Source organism: Anolis sagrei, chromosome 2 (assembly GCF_037176765.1).
Source record: "Anolis sagrei isolate rAnoSag1 chromosome 2, rAnoSag1.mat, whole genome shotgun sequence".
NCBI classification, from domain to species: Eukaryota; Metazoa; Chordata; class Lepidosauria; order Squamata; family Dactyloidae; genus Anolis; species Anolis sagrei.
In genome coordinates, this window is record NC_090022.1 from 276395760 (window position 1) to 276415533 (window position 19774).

The 19774-nt window shown below is 41.7% G+C and overlaps 1 protein-coding gene across 2 annotated transcripts; it reads right to left on the bottom strand.

Annotated features, from left to right (window-relative positions):
• Nucleotides 1-274: 274 nt before the first annotated feature.
• Nucleotides 275-17820, bottom strand: ZNF131 (zinc finger protein 131). 2 transcript variants are annotated; one of them, XM_067464619.1, is made up of 7 exons: nt 17719-17820; nt 13982-14120; nt 9992-10093; nt 8247-8391; nt 6866-7554; nt 3762-3892; nt 275-2052 (listed from the first exon to the last, which is right to left on the bottom strand). In XM_067464619.1, exons 2-7 carry the CDS (start codon nt 14103-14105, stop codon nt 1441-1443), a joined length of 1803 nt encoding a protein of 600 aa, XP_067320720.1. In that variant the 5' UTR covers nt 14106-14120; nt 17719-17820; the 3' UTR covers nt 275-1440. The 2 variants fall into 2 exon arrangements, with proteins under 2 accessions (XP_067320720.1, XP_067320719.1); XM_067464618.1 differs by having other exon boundaries at nt 17433-17771.
• Nucleotides 17821-19774: the final 1954 nt, after the last annotated feature.

A 19774-nucleotide genomic window follows, 5' to 3' on the forward strand; every position in this document is an offset into this window, starting at 1 on the left:
ACCATTGGAATGGCCCAGACTATTGACTTTGGATAATGCGGTTCAACAGTGAAGGTATTGTTTTAAATGTTTTAATGTATTTTATAATGCTATTTAAATGTTTTAATTGTATATTGTTTTTGGAAGGTACTGAACATCTGCCTAACGTAAGCCGCCTTGAGTACCTACCCCGTCCCCCCCCCCCCCCGGGGTGGAGAAAGGCGGGGTAGAAACGTAAATAAATTCATCATAAGAACCTGTGTTTCAGAACAAACACTGCATTAACTGAGAACACGTGGTTGGTACTGTTTTATTGTCCAATAATACTGATTTAAAATATTTACACTCCTACTTTTATAAATCCACAGTTCAAACACTCATACCTATGGCTTTTTTCATTTCCTCTCTCACAGTCTTTCAAGCGCAAAATCCTTCTGTAAACTGTCCAAAAAAACAAAACCTCCCCCTTTAAATAATAAAACAGTAGCCTGATGCTTTGAATAGACACAATTACTTTTGAATTTTATTAAGATTTCTTTTTTTAAATATAAAATGTACTTTTTTTTCTAAAAATAAAAATCTGGTGATAAGATGCCAGTGCAATCTTTCCGCCAACTCATACTTTGTGGCAAATATAGCTGAATTTTCCTATTATAATTGGCCCTTTGGGGGGAAAAATGCCAGTGTTTGAATCTATGACCTTTCCCCTATCTACATTTATTTTAATGCAAAACAAAAACCAACAAAAATAAAAACCTGGCAACTAACAGTTATAAGCAAAATTACAAAGCACTACAAAGCAATTATCTACATTGTCTCTTTCGCGTTAGCTTTGTCAACATCCTAAAAGCTTTGTGGAAGTTTAATCATTTGGATATGAGAAGGCACAAGGGGTCTTTTTTCATTTTAAGGAACCTTAGCGCAGACTATCCCCATTCCCAGTCAATTTCTAGGCTTAGAAGACAACGTTTAAACTTAAGAACAGAAAGACTGCCAAGTATTAAGAGAGCAAGGGGAATTAGCAGCCTGAGTAAATCACCCAATTGTTATTAAGGTAATCCATGTGACTCTTGGGACCTTACCATTTCAAACATTAAACTCATAGTCTGAAAGAAAAACAGAACTTATTTCAGAAGTCTCTCACAAGGACAAACAACATAACCTAGCAGTACACTCTTGCAAAACTTGACAATTAAAACTCCACATAGAGCTGTCTATCTCTAGAAAATATTTTGTTCTGTGACATTATGGGGCATTTTTAAAGCACAAGGGAGGCTTAATCGAGGGCAGTTTAATCAAATGGCCTAACTTTGGTCCGCCTGTCCACTTCTCTAAGGGCATCAATACAAGGGAGCCATCCACTGGTGGTGCAAACAAAAACAAAAACAAAAACAAAAAATAACAAAAATAATTTGGTATTACATTTTTTTTTCAAATCACAGGCAACACAGTCAACATTTGCTAGGTTTCCACTGTTTCCTCTTTTAAATTCTCTACTGGTTGTGTGTCTAACCCATCAGGTCCTTTAGGTTCTAATTCACCGTGTTCCCCGTGTCCTGATTGTACTTCTTCTAGATTCGTTTCTTCTATAAGCTGCGCTTGAACCTCTTCCATGTGTAACTGGTCCACCTGTTCCACATCTAACTCCTCCATGTGGACTTCGGTGCTGGCCTCAGTCTGAATGTGCTCCACTTCCAAGTAGCTAATCTCGACCTGCTCTTGGAGCTCTGCTATTTGCGCAGTTTTCACTTGATTATTTGGTATCAAGTCTGGGTGCACTTGCTCAATTGTCACTTGCGCTGGATCCACCTGGACCTGAATGACGGGCAACATATGGACTTGTTCCACCTGCTCTATGATGGTCATGGGAGCCACGGGGTCACTCTCTGTGGGAAGGACGTCCTCCGTTATTATCCGTTCGGAAATGTTGTGCATCTCTTGCAGGTGCCTCCGCAGTTCACTGCCTTGCATAAACCACAAGTCACATAAAGTACAGTGGTTGGGCTTGTCACCTGTATGTGTTACTAGGTGATCCTTGAATTGCTCCCAGCTGTTAAATATACTGTTGCAGACCTGGAATAAAAAAATACACAATGCCTTTAGGAACAGTGAAATTCATTATATATATGCTGACCGTATTTCTTTACTAAAGATCGCAAAATCAAAGTTCACAGCAATAACTTTCACAACCTAAGGGTCAACTGGCAAAAAACAAGCTGATGGCTGATACCAAGAGCAACTGCACAGGACCTCCTCAAAAGGAGAAGCCCACAACTAAATAAATAAATATTAATAATAATAATAATAATCATACCATTATATTTTAACCTGAGACATCAATTCCCTAGGAATCTCTAGGTCCTCCGTGAACTCTATGTCAGATATTGACCATAAATTCCTATAGAGAACATTCTAATATTAAAGCTGTAAAAGTCAACTCAACAAATGTGGGCCCCAAATGTGTTAGAGTATTTAATTTATGGGAATTGCTTTTTTCTCAAAAGAGGGAACTCATTGGTTGTAATGCCTTTAGTTGTCCCAACAGCTAAAAAAATACATAGTAAACACTAGAGAGCAAGTTATTTTGAGAACCCCTGATCCAGAAGCAGCATTTTGAGACCTATATAGGCATCCTGTGAATCCAAAATGAATTATCATTACTTAAAATGGTAATAAGGGCAGAAAGCTATACAGTCTTCCCTATTTTTATGTGTTTTTTTAAGAGCAAAAATAGTTTGGTGGTCTACATAGGCACCACTACGTGCAGTACGCAAACACGAATCAAGGAACATGAAAGGCACTGCAGACTAATTCAACCAGAGAAGTCAGCCATAGCAGAGCATCTGATGAACCAAGCTGGACACAGCATATTATTTGAGAACTCAGAAATGCTGCACCACTCTAACCATGTCAGACTACACAGAGAAGCCATTGAAACCCATAAGCATGTGGACAATGTCAACAAAAAGGAAGAAACCAAGAAAATGAAAAAAAAATTGGCTACCAGTATTTAAAAAACCTCTAAAATGAGGACAGTAAATAAAGAGCAACACTCAAACAATAGATGAATTCCAGACAAGAATCAATCAGGGCAAGCTAATACCTCCCAACAAAGGATCTCCCCGGGCTGTAACCAGTCGGGCTTTGAAGCTGCAAGGCCATTAAATGCTAATCAAGGTAGGCAATTGCAACATTCACACTTGCTTCAAACAGATGAGGCTTCTTTCTGCTTGAATTCCACATATATATAAACCTCACTTGCCTAGTTTCCAACAGACCTCACAATCTCTGAGGATGCCTGCCATAGATGTGGGTGAAACATCAGGAGAATGCATCTGGAACATGGTCATACAGCCCGGAAAACTCACAGCAAACTAGTTTGGGGCAGTTTATTTCCTCCCTATTACTCAAATAGTGAATAAAAAATTAGAGAAACACTGCTTAGATGGTTCCTATGATAAGTATTGGTTTACAGATAAATGGACCTCATCCATTTTACAGTATTTCACTCTACTAACCAGACATCTTTCATTGGTACTATGAGGCATTTCAAATCTATTTTCTTTCACTTTTCAGATACACTGACCTTAACAACATATAAGCTCTCTTTCATGTGCAGAATTTCCAGGTGAAATGCAAAACATAGTTCATCCCTCATGCAAGCAACAGATCCTTGTGAAAGCAATGGCTGCTGAAATTGACTCTTCTACACAACCATCAAATGTCACCGGACAATCCTATGCATGTGTCCCAATCAAAATCCATTCCTCTTCATTACGTACCTGACATTCATAAAGTTTCTTCCGTCCCTTTTTAGCACCAGCCTCTGAATGGCATGCTGTCAAGTGACATTTGAGCGTACTGTTCCGGGCAAAAAACTCATGGCAGTTTGGACACTGAAATGGCCTTTCACCTATCAAGGCAAAATCAAGTTTTTTTATGTAAAATGCAAAATCCGATCATATTGGACTTCTACTTGGTACCAATAATCAATGTAACTGTTTTAAATTGAATAATATAGCTCCCCCATCAATGAACTTCATACATCCAAATATCACAGAAAGAAAAGAATTAAAGTTTGTTTTAAGGACTACTATGTACGGTCTACTGAAGCAGGTCCTACTTAGGCATTTGAAAAATACAATGGGCCTGTCATACCTGTAGGATCATGATGTACAGATTGAGCCCACAACAGATTCAAAGGAATAAGTGATGGGAGAATGCTAGCTGCTCAATTCTGCCTTCAAGAATGTGGGGCTCAAATGTGTTAATCAGAGTATTTAATTTATGGGAATTGCTTTTTTCTCAAAAGAGGGAACTCATTGGTTGTAATGCCTTTAGTTGTCCCTATGACAACTAAAGGCATTATGCTAAGAAAATGCAGGCAGCTGGCAGGGCTGCTGCCCTATGCCATTTTACATGAACCCCACAGCCTCTATAAGCCTCAAAAACAAATGTGTTGCCTCTTATCTCTGTTGAAGCCTTCATCTGCCTTTACAGCTGTTGTAACATGTACTGTGTTATCATCCATGTTAACACTGGATCAGAACCTCTTTCCATTGTTTAATCTGTTGGTCTCCACACATTAAACAAATTCACGAACAGTTGTCTTCACAAACAAATGCATTCACTCTGCGAGGTTTGTATAGAGACTGCAAACACATTCTTTAAAATGACATAGGACAGCAGAGCAGGTGGAATTCCTCCTCAAGCCAATGTAGAGTTTCCAAGCTGCCACGAAGTCTGTAAAAGGCTCTTGTTGTTCATTCGTTCAGTCATTTCCGATTTTTCCTTACCTTCTGGACCAGCCCACACCACAGCTCCCTGTCGGCCGTCACCACTCTCAGCTTTTACTTACTTGCACACATTATTTGAGGAGGCTCTTACTTGCATACATTATTTGAGGAGCCCATTGTGTGCAGTCAAACTTAGCTGCCATAGGAGCAAATGCATGAGTGGCACGTGGATGTGATGCCAACCAGGGGACACTCTTCTCCACTGGCTGGCACCTCACCTTACTCCTGACCTGGCTCTGCACAGGATAAACATGCCCAATCCCTTTACTACTAGCAGGAGCATAGAGTCCATGCAAACTGGTGAAAGAAGGAGTGAGCCACAGCCTTTGAATTTTGCCCATGAATGTTTTATGGCAATGAAAAAAATGCCTTGCCACCACTCAGCTCAAGGAGAGCTTGGGAAAGATGAGACAGCAGAACCAAGTGGTAGCAAGACATTTCTTTTGTTTCTGCAGCCACAAAACATTCACTGCTGAGACTCGCAAAGACTCAGTAGTTTTCATGAACACTGCAATGCTGCTGCTGCTAGTGGTGGATGAGCGTGTTAGGCATGTCTTTCCCCTGCAGAGCTGGCTCAGTAGTAGGGTGGGGATCAGCAATAGCAGTGGGTTGTCCAAGAGCTGTCCATGTTTGCTCTCTTGGCAGCCAAGCTTGGTCAGATGGTTGGTCTTCAAAAAACAAGGTAAACCCATTGTTCGCCCTTTTTGAGTTCCCCCCTCAGACACATATTACTCAATTTACTTATCTCACCAGGGTTTTACCAATCTTATCCTCTGCATTTGGTGCACTCACAGTGTTTTTATTTCTCTACCATGTTACTTTGCATTGGTTTATTGTATATTCTGTTATTTCATGTATTTTTTGATGTTGTTATTCGCTTGATTGTATTTATTTTGCTGTATTGTAATTTTGGTCCTGGCCGCATGTTAGCTGCCTCAAGTCCCCTTTGGGGGCGGGTGGGTGGTGGTGGGGTATAAATAAAGATGATTATGATTATACGCATGAGCAAGCCTTTGCAGAATAGGCAGCTAGAAGAATTGAAATTTTGGACAGATGGTATGTAAAAGCTGTGGCTTTGGGGGGGGGGGGTTAGGGAGCACAGTGGTGAGGGATAGATAATATGTATAAGCAGAAAAATAACAGTAGATGTCAAAAGTTAAAGTATGGTAGACTGAATTGAATAATATGTATCTGCTGTGAAATAAACAATAAAAAAGGAAGAAGAAAAAAACAAATCTCTGTTCTAGCAAGGATCTCTGTCCCTCCCAAGCTGTGTCTCAGTGAACCCTTGGGGAGGCGATAAGGTTTCCTCGCTCTTGCAGAGAGTTTCAGACAAAAACAAGAACATCCCCTGCTGTTTCTGTCAAGGTAAAATCCAACACTGTCCAAACACAGTATAATTTGTACAAATTTATCCTAAATGCATTTGGAAGCAGATTTTAAGGGTGAGAAGACTGATAAAGGGAGGAAACTTGCTTCCTTATTTTGCTGGCACAATGGCTTCTATAAGGCCGTAACATTATTATTATTTAGCGCATTTCTACCCCACCCTTCTCAACCCCCGAGGGGGGACTCAGGGCAGCTTACAAAAGACACAATTTGCCACCACCTTTGGATTCCATCCACAAACCTCTGGAATAGTAGTTTGAGTTTTGTGGGTCTATCTTAAATGACTACTGGATCATTTTCCATTCTAAATGTACGGTTTCAATTTTAAATAGCCGATTCAGTATTTACGGCATACAAACATGTAAACTGAAAATGTGGTGAGCAAACTAAAGTTCATTTCAACAAGCTAGCTTCAGGAACCCTTGTTTGACTTTGTCTTGACTGAAAGTGACCAGATAGTTTTGACCCTTATTTGTTTCTTGACAACACAACAAAGTCTCTCCAAAAAGAGGAGCTTTTCACACAGAGACCTTACTCCTTCTTACATAAGAATAGGAAACATAAGAGCACAAGATTTGTTTTGATTCATTTCTGCTCATGCGGGCAGCACTAAATCAAACCACAGAGAAATCCAAAAACCTCAGCTACATCAATTACACAAAAGTTTAGCTAACTCACATTTAGGAGGAAACCGTAGTTACCTGTGTGCTTCCGAATATGTTCTTTAAAATGTCCAAAGTGGTCGAACTGTTTATCACAGTACTGGCAGACGTGTATTTTCTTGCCAGATCTTTGTTTCTTGTTAGCAGCACCTTCATCAAAGTGGTAACAGGTAAGGTGTTGTTTTAACGCACTCTCACGCAAGTACCTTTTGTTGCATAGCTCACACTTGTAACTTTCCATGGTGTGCGTTTTCATGTGTTCTTTAAAGTGGTAAAACGATTTAAATGTACGGTTGCACTTTTCACAGTGGTAAATGTTGTTGACATGTGACAGCTGAAGTTCCATGATCTCAATGCCTTCCACCTGTTTGCCCATCGGATCTGATATGCCGTAACATTCTTCTTTAATATCACTTTTTTGCTCCCCATGGCGGAATTTGCTGGTGATATCCGCCAGAAGAGCCAAAGCAGATTCGTCTGACGTACCCGTGGTCTGTATATATTTTATAGACTGTTCAGTGGAAGCCACCTCCTCAAGCGCCTCAATGTTATTTTCTCCTACTTCAATAGCCCCCTCTGAAATCTCCACCTCAATTTCAACAGGTTCAGATTCTGCACAGGGCAGTGTTTCTGTAATGACATTGGAGGTTTCTGCTATCTTCCGTTTTTTGGCTTTACTACTATCTTGTGTCTGAAGTGATTCATGCACCAATGAATTTGCTTTCTTCCTAAAAAAAAAAGCCCATTAAAAACACAGTAAGTATTTTTAAGCAGCTCACTACTAACATGGCTATTAATGCAGGATTTAAAGAAGAGGCCTGACTAGTCTAAGACAGCTACAACTGCTGAAAACATAACTACTTAGACCCACCTACTTGCAAGCAAATTACAGGCAGCCAAGAAGAGTGAAGCGTACATTTGAAACAAAGTGTTGATGTGTGTATCACATACCTACATAGTTTTGAGAGGTTTAGCTGTGGCCCTGCTAGCAGTAAGCCCAGGTTTCAGTGCACAGTGGGAAGGATTACTGGGTTGCCTTGGTAAATGAGAGGACCTTGGGGGGAAACAATGAATTTTTCCCCTAAATTGCCCCTAGAAAATATGGGAGTAATTTCAACACTTTTCTGGGTCATTTTTGTTTCTGTCACAGCAGTTTGCAATCAAAAATACCCAAATTACCCAAAGATCTATCAGTAGATTTAAATGCTGTTTACATGGGAGAGTTGTAGATCTAGATATTGCTCTACCCATCCCTGGGCTACAGAATTCTCAACATTTTACAAAGATTTCAAAAGATTCATGTGGTCCTTAGAATCCTAGAAAGCAAACGAAATGAGAAACACCAGGCTGGAGCATCAGAAATGAAAGATGATTCTCAGATGCCTTCCTAACACAGAGTCCCGTGATAAACCACACTTGCCTGTTTTCAAGAGCCTTAATGGCCTCCAGCATTTGAAGATACTCAGCTGCTTTCCAGACATCATTTGCTTCCTCTTCCCCTTGGACCTTTAACTTGGCTGTGTATGTGAACTCTATTAAGTGACGAAATGCCATGTTACTTACACCTGAAGGCAAGAGACAAAACGAAACCTGGAATTAAACTCTTATCCTTTACACAAACATATTTAGGAGCAGATAAAAAAGCCAGTATTATTCTAGTCAGGATCAATGGGAACGGAAAGTCTAAAGTGAGAGAAATAATGGTACCACTCTCTTGTGGTTTGGTTAGACCTCACTTGGAATACCACATCCAGTTCTGGGCATCACAGCTCAAGAGAAGTACTGACAAGCTGGAACATATCCAGGAGAAGGCGATGGAAATTGTAAAATATTTGGAAGACTTTTCCTGTGAGGAGCAGCTTAGGAAACAACTGGGTGTTTAGCCTGGAGAAGACTGAGTGGACTGATATGATAGCCACATTTAAATATCTGAAGTGATGTCATACTGAAACAAGCTTATTTTCTGGCTCTCTTGAGAATACAACAAGGAGCAGTAGATTCAAACCACAGGAAATGAGGTTCCATCTGAATATTAGGGATAACTTCCTGGTGCCAAGAGCTGTTCGGTTGTGGAATATGCTGCCTAGGAGTGTGGTAGACTCTTCTTCTCTGGAGGTTTTTAAACAGAGGCTGGATGGCCAGATCTCAGGAGCGCTTTGATTGATATGCCTGCACAGGGAAATTAGGTTGGAATGGATGACTGTTGTGGACTTCCAACTCTACCATTCTATTTTGTTGACAAATATCTAGGTACTAAAAGGTGCCCAGTAGGTCAAAGGGCACATTCAGCATTCTGCCTGCATTAGTGGCAAGTGAAAGAATGGCATATGCTCTTGTCTGTGCCTAGAAAATGACAATCAGAGACACATCTATCTTTTAACACTGTTTACACAAGTGAGAAGACTCCTTGATGCAGGGATTATCTAGAACAGATGTAGGCTTATCAGTATTGTATAAGTCATTTGGCATTATTCAACGAGCCTCAATTCATTTTGAACTATATAACAGTCATGGCAAACTTAAGCTCAGTCAAGTATAATTTTGTTTAAGCAAGCGAGAAGCATTGCTTCTGTTATTTGCAACCAGCAGGTATTAACAGCAATGTTGATAGAAACACTAACCTTTCCCAGCTCTGAACAGAATGCAAAGCAGGATGAAATTACATGCTCACAAAAACTGTTCCTTCCCAAAGAGTAAACATACACCCTCATTGAGCTTGGAGCTAGAGACATGAAGCATAATCTGTCCTTGTAGCTTGGCTGAACTTTGAAGACTCTGTATGACCCCAAAGCCCAGTACACAGCTTGGATAGCTAGGTTTATATTCATGTCAATCACTTCTAAGACAAATATTGGAATTTGTTGTTGCTATGTTGGAACAAAGCAGGGGAAGGGACCCTTGCCAAAGCTCAAATTTTGTGGTCTTCCATCCACATATATTCACACCATTCAATATTGGTGCACATTTCAGGAACACGAGAAGTGAATGACTGACATTACAGGCAGCAATACAATATATAACAAGCAGAAACTCAACAAAGTATCTCACAATCACAGTCTAAAAATATGCCTGTTAAAAGTGGGTGTACGAATAAAGCACACAACAATTCTCCTCTAGGTCTTTTTTTAAGAAGAGTTCTGGATCCAACTGCTATTACCCAATTACCTTCTATCTCTACTAAAGGCTCCTGAGTAAAGTCCTGGAAGAATCTGTAGAAAAACTGGCTGCAGGCAGCAAGAACTGCTTTGTGAGCTTTAAAATGGTGACCTAGAAGGAAAGGAAAAAAGCTACATATTAAATCATGTGTGCTAGATCTTGATATTAAACCTCACAAGCTACATGTTAATGATTGACGGAATTAAAAATCAAGTGCAACAGAGAACATTGACAAAGCAAGAAACAATTTACTGGCTGTCATGCATACATCCCTCCCACATTTTGGTGAAACTAAAATAGCAATACATTATTTGTGGCTTCCACAAAAACACCTGGAGAAAGGTGTCTTTCGCTACACTTTCAGCAAAAGTAGTGTTTCTTAAAAAGTCCTTGGGTTAGTGAGGAAGTCTAGAACTTTGTTTTGAAGACGACAACCATATTCAGCCATTCAGAAAAAAAAGATCACCAGCTATTCTTCAACAGATTCCCCTCTCCTTAATTTCAGATTGTCAAGTTTACCACATCAGTGAATATGAATCTGCTAAAACACGGGGAGCTTTCCAAATACTTCTCCCATTGGAAAAGTTGGAGATTTATCGAATTTTCACAACTTTATTCCCAGGTGAATAAGAGTATTCAGTTACCCCAGAATACAATTGTGTAAAAAAGAATGTCTGACCATACTACAAACAATGCATATAATAACCCTGCAATCTCAAATATTACAGAAAAAAACCCAATATAGTTCAGCTCATAGTCAGTTTCCTGTAAGTGTAAGTAATACTGGCATATCTTTTGAACCCAGTCAGAAATTCTGAATGCCCAATTCCACAAACTTTAACATACAGATCTCCTGACATCACAACTTCATCTCTCTAGATGTAAAATAACAAGCTAGAAACATTTCATTCATGTAAACTAGAAATCAAATGTTGCATACACAAAAGGTTATTCTACCTGCTTATTGCATGCTTCCCTGTCTTTTTTATTCTTTTTTTAAAAAAAAAACTTTGACAAAGATTAATATAGTCCTTGGAATCCTGGAAAGCAAATGAGAAACCCAGGACTCCTTTGAATTTTTTACTAGTTATAAACCCCTACACAGAGGCAGTAGCTGAGAAAAAATCGCACAGGTGCTTTGTGACAAACATCCTTCTCAATAATAAAACCAATTTTAAACATGATGTCCAGCATAATCTACATAAAATGAGAGGTTTAGGAGAACCAATTTAAAAATGCTTTGCTTTAACTGGATCACCTATTTTGGAAGGAGGAGAAGAAAATTACTTGCAATATGGAATGCTTATCAGGGAACAACAGCAAATTAAAATGCAACACATTAAGTCAATTTAAAACAGCATGTAAGACATATATATATATATATTAAACTAATCAGTCCACTCTTTAAAATTCAAAAGTTAAAAAACATCTGGTTAGGCCTAAATATGACACTGGCCTTTAATGCCATTTTAAATTCAGACAGTGTATTCCTTGGTCAAAGCTCTTCTGACAGGTTGTTCCAATGTCTAGGGCAGTTGTTTTCAAACTGTGCTGCACTGGGCGCTTAAGAGCATAGTGGTTGGCTGGTCTCTTCCTTCCCATCAATCACTTCTCTTCTGCACAAGCGCGATGATGGCAGGAAGCTCTTTCCCGCAAGAAGGAAAGGGAGACTAGAAGATATGCATATGTGCCAGGACTGACATTGGATTCTAATGCTGCCCAAGCGCACAGTGATCCCAGCTACTCCTGCTCATGCTTCTCCAGCCACCGTCATGACTTTTTAAATTATTGTTTCCCTTACAGGTAATACATAATACAATACACTATATAAACATTCCTCAATCATAATAGATACCATAACCTAACGCACTCTCTCTCTCTCTATATATATATATAAACATTTCTTGTGGCTCCATGAAAAACATTTAATTCAAAAAGGGCTCCACGGCTGAAAAAGTTTGAGAACACCTGGTCTTGGGGCAGCTGAAAACATATTCTCTGGGTGCCAGTTGCTGACTGGAGTAAATGTCCCTCAGGGAATGTCGGAGTGACAACATGAGGCAACGATGCCATATGTAATCTTGACCCACATCATGCAATGCTGTGAAGGTGACAATCAACACTTTGCACCTTGCCCTAATTAGCAGTCAGTGGAGTGATTTTAATATGGCCATTCCTAGATGTACCAGTAACCAATCTAGGAAGGAGTGCAGCTGGATAGAAGTTGTTACACCTGAGCTGTCATTTTTGAATAAGAATGTAAACTCCCAGGCTACACACACAGTATTTGGGGGGGGGGGGGGGAGTGCAGCCCTATCCAGAACTGACTGACAAAACTCCAAAACCAGACTAGAACTCTTGACAGCAGGCACATTCCTCTTGTCTGTTGAACTAAAAGGAATTGTAGCTTCTTTTGCAAATAAATGTCTAACTCAAGTCCTTCAAAGGTTCCAAAATATTTCTAATGGAGGGATGGGAAACACCTCAAATGACACCAAACTTGACCAATTATAAAAAGGCACTGAATTAAAGATAACAGGAAGCCATATGGTACACCCAGAGCCATGTTTTGAAATACCCCCGAAGTCACCTCCCCCTCCCCCCGGCAAGAAATGGGACACATGAAACACATAAGAACAGGAAACATATTCTTGTCAGTTCCTGGATACATTTTTGGTTGATTTAGGGATAAAATGGAAGAGCAGAAAATCAGACTCTATCTTCTATTTTAACCCCCCCCCCCCCCCACACACACTTTCTTTTCAGTTGTAACTTTTAGGGAAGGGCTGGTATTTTTGTTTTGTTTTTTGACAGGTAAGAGCTACTCTAGGAGACAATATTTATCTGAAGTGTGAGATCAACTACAAGAAATGAACCAAAGATATGTCAAAGCATGGCTCTGGGTGTACCATATGGCTTCCTGTTATCTTTAATTCAGTGCCTTTTTATAATTGGTCAAGTTAGAACAGCCATTGATATAAGTAATTGCTTATAAAACAGTATAAGTTGAACCGGAAAGGATATTTCTTCCCAAAGGAGTATTTTCAATGTCTTTATTTAAAGAAAAACTGGAAATTTACAAAAAAAAAACCTTACACATATGTTTATTCTAATAGTGGTCCTTCTGAATAGTTATTTTTTTTCTGGCAGTAGCTGGTACGCTATTGCCTGCATTGGTATTAGATTAAAAAAAAGCTTGGAGCAATGGGAAAATATTTGCAATCTGATATTATTTCAAGTCAATCCATTTTGACCTCTGTGGTAGAAATCTGGTTGACAGCATATACACATATAAAATATGATGAAGGGCACATCTATACACACTGGACCCTTAGTATACACTAGATTCCATTGTCATTAATTAATATTAGCTGCTCATGTCACAAAACAAGCATTCTACAATATCTGTGATTCCTTTGTGCAGCCCAAGCCTATGCATAGTTATTTAAAATGAAACACACTTGCTTCCAGACAGTGGTCAATAACTATGTAACATGGAGCCACTAAGTTAAATAAACCATTCTCTCAACCCATTTCAGCTTAACAGAGTAATTTCACTAAGTAGTAGGAGGAGAAATTATGTCTAGTAAAACACTGGCAGTCACCATACTAAGCTCTTACGTTGTTTCCAGTTAAAGGACATTATGTTAATTCTTGGGTAAGCAAACCCTTGGCTACATTCGACAACGCCCTTCTAAGTTGCTCTAATCATGGTAGCATCACCTGTGTCGCATAATTGATTGTGAAGCCATAGTGACAGAAAGAATAGACACTGATCTAAGGAGGACCTCAGAAATGAAAACTCCTTGTCCACTCATTGTCAGGGAGGCCTGAATCATGAAGTAGCTCCTTCAGCCAAAATACAGACTGCCCCCAATCCTTCCTTTCCAAACCAAATAATCTCACTCAAAACCACTGACTTTGGTTTAACTCTTCCAGAGACTAGGCAAAATATGGTTTTTATGCGTACATAAGACCCTGTCTGTGCCACTTACATACCATCCACAATCAGAGTGATGTCTGTGAACTGATTTTGCTCCCGTTGTTCATTCAATCTGTCCAAGATTACTTTGTAATGTTCTGGAAACTCCTGAATGCATTCCATTGTCTCTTCAGCTTCCATGGCTAATATATTTGCCTAGGAGAGATGACCAGCCAGAGTGAGACTTCCAAATATGAGTAATTTGCATGGGCATTTTCATGGAGGTGGGTATCCAGAGGAAAACACAAACACACACACACAACCTATAGTAAGGAGTAGCATTAGGAAGCACTCAGTATTAAACCCATCAACTTACAATAGTAAACCTTTTGCCCCTACCAAGAAAATGCAATACAAAAATACAGCACAGCTGAAAACAATATGAAGGTGAACATTCAGGAAGGAAGACAATTCCACTCACACCAGAATGAAGAATGAAATAGGAACAATGTAGAAAGGTGAAGAGGACTGGGCTGATGGAGGGAAAAAAAACTATTTACAGGCTGTATTTTATCGTGCTTTCATGTAGAGATTCTGCTAGTTTTGGAGTGTGGTGCCATCTATACGCAGATGACACCCAACTCTTCTTTTCACCTAGTTACAAGGAAGCAGTTCCTGTGCTAAACCAGTGCCTGGCAGCTATAATGGACTGGATGAGAGCAAACAAAATGAAGAGGTCAGTTGTAGGACAGACCTGGGAATAGGGAGTCAGCCTGTGTTAGATGGGGTTACACTCCTCCTGGAAACACAGATTTGCAGTTTGGGAGTACTCCTGGATTTGGCTCTGAACCTGGAGGCTCATATGATATGAGTTTTTAAAGCCATTTTAATGTATTTGCTGTATTTTAATTCTGTTTTTACTTAATTGTTTTTACCTTTTGTATTGATCTTTTAAAACTGTTTCGTGTGGATAGATGTTAGCTGCCTTGAATCTCCATGGGGCGAAAGGCCGGATATAAATAAAGATAATAGAAACCTGAGTCCCCTTTGGGTTTGAGAAGGGCAGTATACAAATACTGCAAATAAATAAATAATAGTAGTAGTACGCGCTTTATTGCAGAAATTTGAAAAATGTAAAGTTTGTGGGATTAGATACAGATTACAAGTTGATTTTCACGCCTTCAATCAATTCAGATTAATAAGGAAACTAACAAAAAGTAAAGCAACATGAGCTTTTGTTTACCTGCCCAAACTATGACTAAAGAAGCAGAGTGATAAGAAAAAAGTTGAATTATGCATTTAGAGGTTTTTGTCCAATAGTGAGCCCAGTCAATGAATGAACAGATGTTGGGGTTAAAAACTAAGGAGGTGCTAGGGGTGCCATGCAAGGATGACTAAAATGCACACAACTTCCAAAAATACTTGAGCATCCCTTATCTGCAATGCTTGAGACCAGAAGTATTCTGGAATGCCTATATTTGCATACACATAAATAATCAGTTCTCTCAGAAATGGGACCCTAGTACATATAACCCTTTTATGTTTCATATGGCTTGAATGTAATACAATATTTACTTGTCTGTTGTGGCATTTAATGTTTGCCATTTTTGTTGTTGGAAGCCGGTCTGAGTCCCCCTCGGGGAGATAGGGTGGGTTACAAATTAAGTAATCCACCCTATCCCCAGAGTAACACACTCTGCCTTAGAGTGTGGTGGAGGCCCCTTCCTTGGAGGCTTTTGAACAGAAGTGGATGGCCATCTCTCTCTCTCTCTTTCTGTTTGTGGGGTGTGTGTGTGTGCTTTGAATGCGATTTCTTGGCAGGGAGGTGGACTGGATGGCCCACAAGGTCCCTTCAAACTCTAGGATTCTATGATATGGCAATGTCATAAAGACAACCATAAAGGTAAAGGTTTCCCTTGACATTAAGTCTAGTCATGTCCAACTCTGGGTGGTGGTGCTTATATTCATTTCTAAGCTGAAGAGCCAGCGTTGTCCATAGACACCTCCAAGGTCATGTGACCAGCATGACTGCATGGAGCACCATTACCTTCCTGCAGGTACCTTTTGATCTACTTACATTTGCATATTTTTGAACTGCAAAGATACAGAATGGGCGACGCCTGGCTCGAGAGCAGTACATGTGAAAAAGATCTTGGAGTCCTCGTGGACAGCAAGTTAAACATGAGCCAAAAATGTCATGTGGCGGCAAAAAAAGATCTAGGGAAGTAATGCTACGCATGCTCTATTCCGCCTTGGTTAGACCACACCTGGAAATACTGTGTCCAATTCTGGGCACCACAATTGAAGAGAGATATTGACAAGCTGGAATGTGTCCAGAGGAGGGCGACTAAAATGATCAAGGGTCTGGAGAACAAGCCCTATGAGGAGCGGCTTAAGGAGCTGGGCATGTTTAGCCTGAAGAAGAGAAGGCTGAGAGGAGATATGATAGCCATGTATAAATATGTGAGAGGAAGTCACAGGGGGGAGGGAGCAAGCTTGTTTTCTGCTTCCCTGGAGACTAGGACGCGGAGCAATGGCTTCAAACTACAAGAAAGGAGATTCCATCTGAACATGAGGAAGAAATTCCTGACTGTGAGAGTTGTTCAGCAGTGGAACTCTCTGCCCCGGAGTGTGGTGGAGGCTCCTTCTTTGGAAGCTTTTAAACAGAGGCTGGATAGCCATCTGTCAGGGGTGCTTTGAATGCATTATTCCTGCTTCTTGGCAGGGGGTTGGACTGGATGGCCCATGAGGTCTCTTCCAACTCTATGATTCTAGGTTGGCAGAAGCTGGGCCTAACAGCGAGAGTTCACCCCGCTATCTGGATTCAAATTGCCAACCTTTTGGTCAGCAAGTTAAGCAGCTCAGTCATTTTTAACTCACTGTGCCACCAGGGAGGTGGTGAGATAGGGTGGATTTCAAATAAATTATTATTATTATTATTTGCCAGTGTGGGCTCTTCCAGACAGCCATATAACCCTGAATATCAAGGCAGAAAAACCCCACAATATCTGCTTTGAACTGGGGGCTCTTCCACACAGTCCTATATCCCAAAATATCAAGGCAGAAAACTCCACATTATGTGAGTGTGGACTCAGTTCAAAGCAGATATTGTGGGATTTTCTGCTGTGATATTCTGGGATGGAAGGGCCCTGGGTTATCTGAGCCCACACTGCCATATATTAGTTAAAAGCAGATACTGTGGATGATTGAAATGCTTTGATGTTCTGGGTGATCTGTCTGTGTGGATTTCTGAACTGTAAGTAAGGGATGCTCAATCTGCACTCAGTTAATATACATATAACTAACAGGAAATACAACTCTCGTTTATAAGAATTAATAAACATAATGACGATGACGCTTCAGGGTGACAAAGCTGGGTATAGTCCAGGCATGGGCACACTTGGGCCCTCCCTCCAGGTGCTTTGGACTTCAACTCCCATCATTCCTCACAGCCTCAGGGCCCAAGTGTGCCCATGCCTGGTATAGTAACTGACTAAATATAACAAATCGCCAGGGCAGATTTCCCACCTGTCCTCCGTCTTGGGCCTCAAGCGGTGCCTGTCCACTGGCCGGAAAGAGAGGGCCATGCCTTCGGAGGAGGAGGAGCAACTGCCGGCCGGGCTTCCCTCGCTAAACGGGTTCAACACGACTACTTGGCTAAAGGGAAGGAGGCGAAGCAGGCCTCTCGGGGCCAGGCGGGGCGCCCGGACGCCTCTCGGGCCGGGGAAAGGAGCCGCCGGTGGGTCGCCCGAGCGGGGCCCCAACAGGCCGACCCCCCAGCATTTGGTACGCGGCGGACGGGCCTCTTACATACCAAACGCTGGACGCCCTCCTCCTCCTCCTCCTCCTTCTCTCGCCTCAGCTCGGCTCTCCTTCCTACCTCGCGAGCCTTGCCATCGCGAGACTTGGGGCACGCCGCGGGAAGCCTATAGGAGGCCGCGGCATACTCTCGCGGGAGGGTTCCCTCTCGCGAGGTCTCCCTCTTTGATGAAGATGTCGATTTTTTTATGACGTAAGGTCCGCATCACGTGGTCTCGCCCAGTCGCGGGAGCCTCCACCCTCTTTCTCGCTCTGATATCTCGCGATAGGAGGACCCTCCCACGAGATTCTGATGGAAATGCAAGCATTCACTGGGTTGGGTTCTTGTAGGTTTTTTTCGGGCTATATGGCATTTTCTCCTGACGTTTCGCCTGCATCTATAGCAAGCCTAGATCCCAAACCGTTTAGGGCTTTATATGATGACCTGTACTTTGAATTGGGACCAGAAAATAAACGACAGCCAATGGAGCTCCTTAAACAGGGGAGTTGACCGCTCCCTGTAATTCGCCCCATCTGACTGCTGAGCGTTGAACCAGTTGGAGTTTCCGGGCCATCTTCAAGGGTAGCCCCACGTATTTATTTGTCGTGTCAGGGCAACCAGTCAAATTATATTACGTTTCTAACAGAACAAAGCAAACAAACAGACAAAATACAAAATTTGTGAGTTTGGTAGTGGATTAAATGTCCTTTGACCAGTATCTGGCCACTTGGAGTGCTTCTGGTGTTGCTGCAAGAAGGTCCCCCATTGTGCATGTGACAGGGGTCATGTGCATTGCAGCGGGCGGTCTGTGGTTTGTTCTTCTCCACACTCGCATGCCGTGGATTCCACTTTGTAGCCCCATTTCTTAAGATTGGCTCTGCATCTCGTGGTGCCAGAGCACAGTCTGTTCAGCGCCTTCCAAGTCGCCCAGTCCTCTGTGTGCCCAGGAGGGAGTCTCTCATCTGGTATCAGCCATTGGTTGAGGTTCTGGGTTTGAGTCTGCCACTTTTGGACTCTCGCTTGCTGAGGTGTTCCAGCGAGTGCCTCTGTAGATCTTAGAAAACTACTTCAAGATTTGAGTCGTTGGTGTGCTGGCTGATACCCAAATGGGGTGGGCCAGAGATGTCACTGCCTTGGTCCTTTCAGTATTGGCTGCTACTTCCCGGCGGATGTCAGGTGTTGCAATACCAGCTAAGCAGTGTAATTTCTCCAGTGGTGTAGGGTGTAGACACCCCATGATAATGCGGCATGTATAACTAAGAGCCACATCCACTGTTTTAGTGTGATGAGATGTGTTCCACACTGGGCATGCATACTTAGCAGCAGAGTAGCAAAGTGCAAGGGCAGATGTCATTACTGTATCTGGTTGTGATCCCCAGGTTGTGCCAGTCAGCTTTCGTATGATATCGTTTCTAGCACCCACCTTTTGCTTGATATTCAGGCAGTGCTTCTTGTAGGTCAGAGCACGGTCCAGGGTAACTCCCAGGTATTTGGGTGCGCTGCAATGCTTCAGTGGGATTCCTTCCCAGGTAATCCTCAGGGCTCGGGATGCTTGTCTGTACTTAAGATGAAAAGCACACATCTGTAATTCGCTCCAATTATTAATCTGGCTGCTGAGCATAGAACCATTTGGAGTTTCCGGGCCGTCTTCAAGGGTAGCCCCACGTAGAGTGCATTGCAATAATCCAGTCTAGAGGAAACTAAGGGGTGGTTCACCATGGTCAAGTCAGTCTTCATGAGATATGGTCGCAGCTGTGCTAAAGCCCTCCTGGCCACTGCAGACACCTGCGCATCAAAGCGTCAATGCTGAATCCAGGAGGACCCCCAAGCTGCAGACCTATGACTTCAGGGGGAGTGCAACCCCATCGTCCAGCACAGGTTGCCACCCAAAACCCTGCTCAGACAAACGACTGACATGGAGGACCTCGGTCTTGTTGGGAGGTTTAGGGTTTAGGCTAAGAGTTTGGATAAGAGGCTTAGGGTTACGGTACGGTTCAGGTTTAGGGTAAGGGTTAGGGTTTCACCATTAAAGAACTCTTACACTCCTTCTATCTTATCTGCCTCCAGCCTG